The 7,714-nt window shown below is 35.6% G+C and overlaps 1 protein-coding gene across 1 annotated transcript in view; it reads left to right on the top strand.

The window, feature by feature from the left end:
* The first annotated feature begins 2,961 nt into the window (after positions 1-2,961).
* The window catches only part of LOC137405244 (uncharacterized), a 6,550-nt gene continuing 1,797 nt past the window's right edge, over positions 2,962-7,714 (top strand). The window contains exons 1-5 of the mRNA XM_068091474.1: positions 2,962-3,030; positions 3,940-4,057; positions 5,689-5,772; positions 5,955-6,095; positions 6,567-6,780. Of these exons, the coding sequence (XP_067947575.1) occupies positions 3,940-4,057; positions 5,689-5,772; positions 5,955-6,095; positions 6,567-6,780 (557 nt within the window). The 5' untranslated portion in view covers positions 2,962-3,030. The remainder of the gene's footprint in view (positions 3,031-3,939; positions 4,058-5,688; positions 5,773-5,954; positions 6,096-6,566; positions 6,781-7,714) is intronic.

Here is a 7,714-nt window from a genome sequence, read left to right as displayed (position 1 = left end):
TACTCGTAGCTGAAAAACGAAAGTAACTCCGCTGCGGAAGGAAATGAACTTGTTTACGATCACCAACAGTGGCAGATGCAACGTTTTTAAGTAGTGTAGATGTGGCAATTCATAGACAATACAACATTGAATGAGAAGAACTTACCTTTTTGAAGTAGAAATTTAGTAGGTAATTTTCAAAGCGAAAACAATTGTCAAAGTGGCCGGAAAAGACGAACGTTCACATGACCTTCCGTTGGCTTCATACAACGAATCGAAAAAAGGAAAGTCCGCTCTATAATATATTTACTACGCATGCAGTATTAATTCAGTTTGCTTCGTACGACCGAATCGAAAAAAGGAAAGACCGCTCTATTACCCTAGGACACTTATATTTCGCTAGTATTTAGTTTCGTGAGTAGCACACAGAGTAAAATTTCGCTGCAACTTAATTTCGTGGCTCTGATGAGTGCGAAAATATAGTGGTGTGAAAATAAATGCAGTGGAAAAAACATTACATTCCTCAGGTCCAGTTCACTAATAAGAAAAAAATTCAATTTGGGAATAGTTCGTATTTGTAAACCACAGGTTGAAATGTGTGGGTGAGATCGACAATTCAATTTGATCACTTGCTGCCATTTGTTTCTTAGACTATCAATGACGTCTAGGTCCCTCCTGCCGTGACTTTCACACTCTAATCCCAAGAAGAAGAAAATAGATAGGTAGCAACCAACTTCACAACAAAAACTGTATAACCCTTACGTTGCCATAAACGTATTTATGCGTTTTCTAGGGGTCACTGACATAAACGCATTTTCTGACTTTCTCAGCAATTGTCTGGTAACCTGATTTTATTATTTGTTGACCACATAACCCACGGTCTTTAAGTGTTTTATGAAATTGACTGTGTTGTCCGAAGATTTCTCTATAAAATCAGCCTAAAACAACGAAGCAATTTTAAACTTTTGTTTGAGAATTTCTAATCTAAAAACGAACATTTTACTGTGAGCTCATTAACTACCCCGCGCGAGTCATAAAACAGGTAATTAGTTGTTGATGACATAATAGCCAGTTTAGATTTTCGTAATTATACAGATAATTAAAGTAGAACTTGAAAAATACTGTATACATATCATAAAGCAATATCGGCAATTTCGATAAAATGGCTGGCACTAGGCCGGTAACGAATTTGTACATGATTGGCAGTGAAAGAGATAATGTGGTTAGACCTGATGAGGGTTGATATTGTTTTTGGATGGTAATAAAATTCATCATTTCAATAATTATTCTTCAATTTTACGACTTCACCTACCAGACTTTCATTCTCACCAGTTACAAATTCGGTTACTAAACCGATATTGCTTTGCCATGCGGCTCAGTTGGTGTATTAGCTATAATGAGTTTACCAGAAGTTTCCCATTTATCCTAACCACAGACGAAAGTTGCCTGCATTTCTAATATTACGATTTTATTGTGGATATCAATGAACAAAGCTATTTAACTTCGCGTTTTCGCTCGTTCGTTATGATAGTTTAGTTTCGCTCATTAAAATTTCGCGAAAGGATTACACCGCGAAAACGCGAAAGTTAGATGCCGCGAATACATAAGTGTCCTAGGGTAGGTGGACTAACACACGCACACACACAAATATACAGGCAGATTTTTTGTTGTTTATATAGTAGATATAGATGTATACTATTATAGAAATCACTATTTCATTTTTATGTGCTATCCAACTTGCCTCTAACTTGAGGCATGGTTGCAATAATAGACAATAAATGAGTCGGCTATCTTTTAGATAACAATAAAAGTCACAGTTTGTAGTGAGTGAATTAGGTAAGCAATGTGGGCTATTACAATTAAAGGTATGTGATGTTAAAACTGTATAAAACTGTAAAATATATTTGCTTAAAACTGTATCAATTTTTATAGCTGTCACTTTGCAATCTAGTTACTCTTTGTTTGTAAAACAACAAAACAAATGTTTGTCACGAAAGAAAGCCTTTTTATTATTAAGAGTTAAAAGGTACTGGATATCTATTCAGTTGAGCTGTTATAGTTATATCACAATCATATTGACAGATTGTCTCTATGCATGTACTCTTACTGAGCAGCTCCCATGATTAACTTTATTACAAAGTTTCAATTGGCGCAAATGTGTATGAAATATTATGAAGACGGAAGTATAAAATATTATATAAGTGATTGTAGGCCTGTTTATTATATTATGAAGTGAGTAACGTAGGCCTATGTGATTACGTTTATATTATCAGGGAGTGAGGAGTACATATAAGCCCTTCATGATTATATTTATAATATCATGGAGAGAGAACATGGCCCTTTTGGCTGTATTTATAATATCATTGTGGGTAACATAAGCCATTATGAGTATATTATATAATGTTGAGTGAAGAACATGGACATACATGATTATGGTTATAATATTACCAAGAGGAACATAGGCCTTCATGATTATATTTACATTGTAGGCCTAATATTATTGAGTGAGGCTTTCATGCCTTTCATTATTGCATTGGAACATAGAAAATTATAGTTATGTATAAAAATTCTTGTATTTATGAACTTTTGTAATCGTAATACATGTACCATTGATTGGGAAACAACCTTACGAAGTTACACACACGTACTTAAAATTTCTTTGAGTGAGGTATATAGGCAGATTTGGTGAGAGTTCGGGCGAATCGTCAGTCGCTTTTACGTCCTTACTATTTAGACCGCTTTAAGTTTGTTTATTCAGAAAGTGCGGGTGCCGAACATAATGCCCGCGTAATATAGCCTGCCGTCTGCTCCGTCATTAGCCTATTAAAGTGGAGGAGGAATCGCTTTTCCAGTAATTACGTAACCTTTGTTGGTTCTTAGCACAGGCTCCTTAAAACATTGTTGAGCTATGTTTAATCGAATATAATTTTCTCTACTTGAAAATTATATGCTTCCTAAGACTAGGGCTATAGTCATTCGCACACAAACGTGACTTCTGCGAGAACATTGCAAATTCGTTGCAGGAAGATTGCTACAAAGTAAAAACCGAAGGTATATTATGGTTGTTTATATATCAACTATTATGAATTTGTTTAGTTGGAAAACAATCGTTTGTTGATATTTAAAAAATTTAGGATAGCAGCAGCTATGGTTCATTATTTCTAAAACCGAAAAAGCATACACGAATATTGAATGTGGTATAATCTAGCTAATGATTTGATCCATTAACAGGAGTCCATTAACAAAAGTCAGTTTTGTTTCAAATGTTTTATTATTTGATGAAGTGCAACAGCTCATTGCAACGTCATCTGCTTTTGCCAAGATTTGTGAACTTCAAAAACTTCACTATGGTTGCCATGTTGGCTGCTGTTTAATGTAATTCTTGTCAGTTTCAAATATGATCTCTAAAGCATTGTCATCGATTAAACATGCTATAAATGAATAAAGTGGAACTAACGAGCAATTCAATAGAAATTAACTATAGAAATATAACGGGCTAACTAATAATTCACCGTGCTGATAATGGAAAACTGGCGTAGGCTACTGGTCTTTAATTCCATGATGTGCCATGGCAAGGACCAACATGAACTTGAAAAATTATTCATTGACCTTAAGTTAGGGGTTTGTTTGCAGCTACATCTTATTTATTGAATTTACTTGTCAAATACAGTTGTGGACATATGCATTTGACAAATAATACTTGTCAAATGCATTGCGGCATATTATGGGTGTTATATTGCTTAAAAATAAAAATGGTAGACTTAAAAATGTTTTGCCAGTTACAAAAAGCATATATTGCTATGACAGATGAAATTATAGATATTTCAAAATATGTATTATAATATGTTTGGAATTAGTCTGAAAAGCTCACCTAGATACTTGAGAGATTTTTGTCGACAGCAGATCGTATCAGAACACATTCTCACAACATAACCTTGATGTAATACAATTTTTGGGTAGATGCCAGTGATGTTGTCAGATGGTAGCGCTACTTTCAAGGCCATTTGTATGGTGGGTGCACTTCTGGCTTACATATTCACGCAAGTCTTCAACACCATCAGCAACATTCCTAGCATTAGTAAGTATGAGTTGCATCTTAATATTCTGCAGCTGTTCTCACCAAATCATCCTACTTGCGATCAATACAATGTCTGCTAGGTAATCTTTATACATTAGAATTTGGCTTGTTTGTATTTTATCGGATCTGTGTAAGCGCCAATCCTGCTTTTCCTTGTTAATTATCATGCGCTAAACATTTTTTCAAGATCAATTTTTTCGAAATTCGAGGGAAACAACAATTTCAGTTGATGCAGTAATGTTGATGTAATTTGCTTACTGATTGGTTGCTTTTTAATTATAATGGAGAGTATCGTGTATTCTGTTGACATTTACTATAATTGAAGCTGTGTCCGTCTATCTGACTAAAGCTACAGGTGGTGGTTATCGAATTAAAAAGTGTGCAGGATGACGGATTCGAACTTGCAACATTCAGCTTTGCAGCCCAGCGTGCTACCACATGCGCTAATCATCAACCTTCATGGATTTTAGAATAATTTGGCACATGCTTATTACCTGTGTTTTATTGGCACACCTGAATATCTCTCATAGCACACCGGACTGCCAGGGTGCTAGTATTTATAACAAAGAGTAATCAATACCTCTTAAACTCATGCAATCTGCAACAATCATTTATATGCTGTACCATGTCAGCATTGGTTTACAAACAAATCAAAGGAATAGTATATATCGTAGCCTGTCTTGACAAACTGTTGTTTTCGCGGAGTTGTCCCCCGTCGAGCAGGCGAGCAACACAACAGCTTGTCACAAAACGTAGTGCACCTGATGCATCAGCTGCACTGAAAGGGAGTTGTTCTCTTCCGTCTATATGGCTTGGCTGCGATGTTATGGCAGTCGCTCCATTGGTAATCATAACGGATTTCGCGCAAAAATTTATGTAGAAAAAAATAAGATTGCAACGTTTAACCAAAGACCAGTCTCTGTTGTAAACTTTAGTAGAACTTAAGAATAAAATAAATTGAAAATAAAATCCATAAGAACAAATAAAACTGACTAATACAAAAATAGAAATAAAACTGACTGAGCGCACAAATAACGACATGTTTAGTCGCTGTCGTTGCCTAAGTTCTTAAGTTTTACTAAAGTTTACCGCAAATACTGGTCGCTGGTTAAACGGTGTAATCTTATTTTTTTCTACATACATTTTTGCGCGAAATTCGTTATGATTACCAATGGAGCGACCGACATAACATTGCAACCAAGCCGCATAGACGGAAGAGAACAACTCCCTATAAGTGCAGCTGATGCATCAGGTGCAGTACGTCTTGTGACAAGCTGTTGTGTTGCTCACCCGCTCGACGGGGGGGGGGGGGGGACAACTCAGCAAAAGCAACAGTTTGTCAAGACAAGCTATATATATCGACACAGTCCTTTTCAGGCTATTTGATGAAGTACTTCAGATGCATACTGTTAGTGGGTTATATTAATTTGTTTGTTAAGTATTTGGTAAATGGTCAATCACCCCTATAGGAGTGTTCAGTCTGTATAGCTTCATAGCCAGCATAGAAACATCAACCAACGAGTTGTAGGCTGATGTTTCTATGCTATCAGCCATATTTAAACAAATCCTTTTTTGTGATGTTCAAGTGCAGTTCTCCGACTTATACTCTGTTTATATGCTTTTCTGCAAAGGTCCATTCAATGAAACTATTGCCGACTTGAGTCACAAGTACCCAACTCCGATTACACCTGCTGATGCGACTTTCTCCATATGGGGTGAGTTGCTGTAGTGTAAATGCTGTCTGAATCAGACAATCACATGTTTTGTCCTTTTTATGCTGTTCACCTTTATTCACTTCACTGTATTTGAAACATGTCAACTTGTATTGTGTCTTTATTTTTATTTGTTTTGCAATAATCTACAGGTTTTGTGTATAACCTGATTACATATGTTGCAGGTGTGATCTACTTATGGCAGTTGGCCTTGGTCATCTACTGCATGACACTCATGTGCAGGAAATGCAATGGAAAGCCTCTTTATGTATATCCAGGAGTTGTCCCAACATCCTTCTTTGTCTTTTACATTATCAACCTTTTAGGTATTAAACTTTACACTGGATTCTCCTTTATTTTGCTATTTGAAATGGGTTTTTATGTTTCCATAGAGTTGTAAGTGGTGCTTATAATCACTGTAGCAAGATCAATGTGGTCTATAGGCTATGGCTATATTGCTTGCTTTTCAATTTCACAACTAGTAGTGATCAGTAGGCATTAATTTGGTGTACTAAAGAGCAGTATAGCATGCCCCTTTTTTAAAGGTTATATTTACACATTGCGAAGTGAAATTCCAAAAATGATTAGTTTTTCGAACTTTAGGAGACGAAAACAGTGCTTTGGGGTCCATTGCATAGCTTTTTATATTGGTCTATGTGTCTCAGGTTTTTAGCTCACTCTCATTTCATGAAGGAGTTTTTCTGATATCAATATACCGATAGTTATCTTATTGTAATTTAACATTCTCTGGCCACCTACAGAATTCCAACCAGTCACACATCACTCTTTGTTGGTAGGAAACAATGGCTGGATAGTTGCTTGGCTCAGCGAAAAGTTGGTTGCGGCAGCATCCATTTTGGCTTTTGGAGAAGTAACTCTCATCATTTGCTTGGTGGCCTCCTGCCAGGAGCTGGACCGGAGCGGTGGCATTCTTGAAGCAAATGGTTTCTCTGCAGATATCTGGTGCACAAGGATCATTGTTAATAATGGTAGGTACTGGTTTCTTACTGGGTATGCTGAGAGAGTTTGAGAATATAATTGGCCTGAGCACTTTCGGTCTTACGGGACGAACCCCTTGCCTACATCATGGTACTGAAGACTTCTACAAAAATCTTCAAAAATAGTCTTTTTTTCAAATCTTTCAGTATTGAAGAGAATCAACTGTTAGCCACATTTTAGCTGTTAATATTTATTTTAATATTTTCAATGAGCTATTTTATTCTGTTAAAAAATGTTGATTATAAAGGCGTACACCTAACTTTGTTGACAGCTCTCAACTTAATTAACTTGTAACTCATTAAATTTTAATATTTTTTCCCAATGAAATGGTTTTATCAAATCTAAAATCCTGCACCTGACACTAATCTAATGGTTTTTAGAGCACACGTGCCATATTCTAACATAATGTTTTCTGTCACACCTGGCACAAAATATTAAAAATGGTTATAAATTAGTGTGCCGCAGTTTGTTATTTTCATTAGTAAAAACATGGCCTTGTAAACACACAGATTTACTAAATAGCTTTATCATTCACCTCTCCAAAGAATCATATTTCAAAAATGTAAGGGCATGTATTTATATATGTTTTGGATTGAAAGATTGAATTTTTTTACTTTGCAACATAATAGTGACTTTTGATGCATTTGCAGAAGGTAAAAGGTCTAAAGAAATCAGTTAATGAAAAATTAGGAACCTACAACTTGTTTGATCATCATCTTAAAACTGATCTAAAGATTACTATAATTTTTGCAACTTGCTTTATAGTGTTTGTCCGCCTTGTGCTGCATCTAGAGTTTAGGAACACATTGCTGTAAATGTTAGTACTTTGCTGCTTCTGATCACACTTGTGTAGTACTGTACCGTGGTAGTGTGCTGTTAGTTGTTGGAGTTGTCTACTCAATATACAAAAGTACGTATAAAATATAACATTAATATAAATATGAAG

The sequence above is a fragment of the Watersipora subatra genome, chromosome 9, assembly GCF_963576615.1.
Source record: "Watersipora subatra chromosome 9, tzWatSuba1.1, whole genome shotgun sequence".
Lineage (NCBI taxonomy): Eukaryota > Metazoa > Bryozoa > Gymnolaemata > Cheilostomatida > Watersiporidae > Watersipora > Watersipora subatra.
The sequence above is the reverse complement of the archived record's forward strand: the minus strand, read 5'-3'. Positions and strand labels throughout refer to the sequence as shown.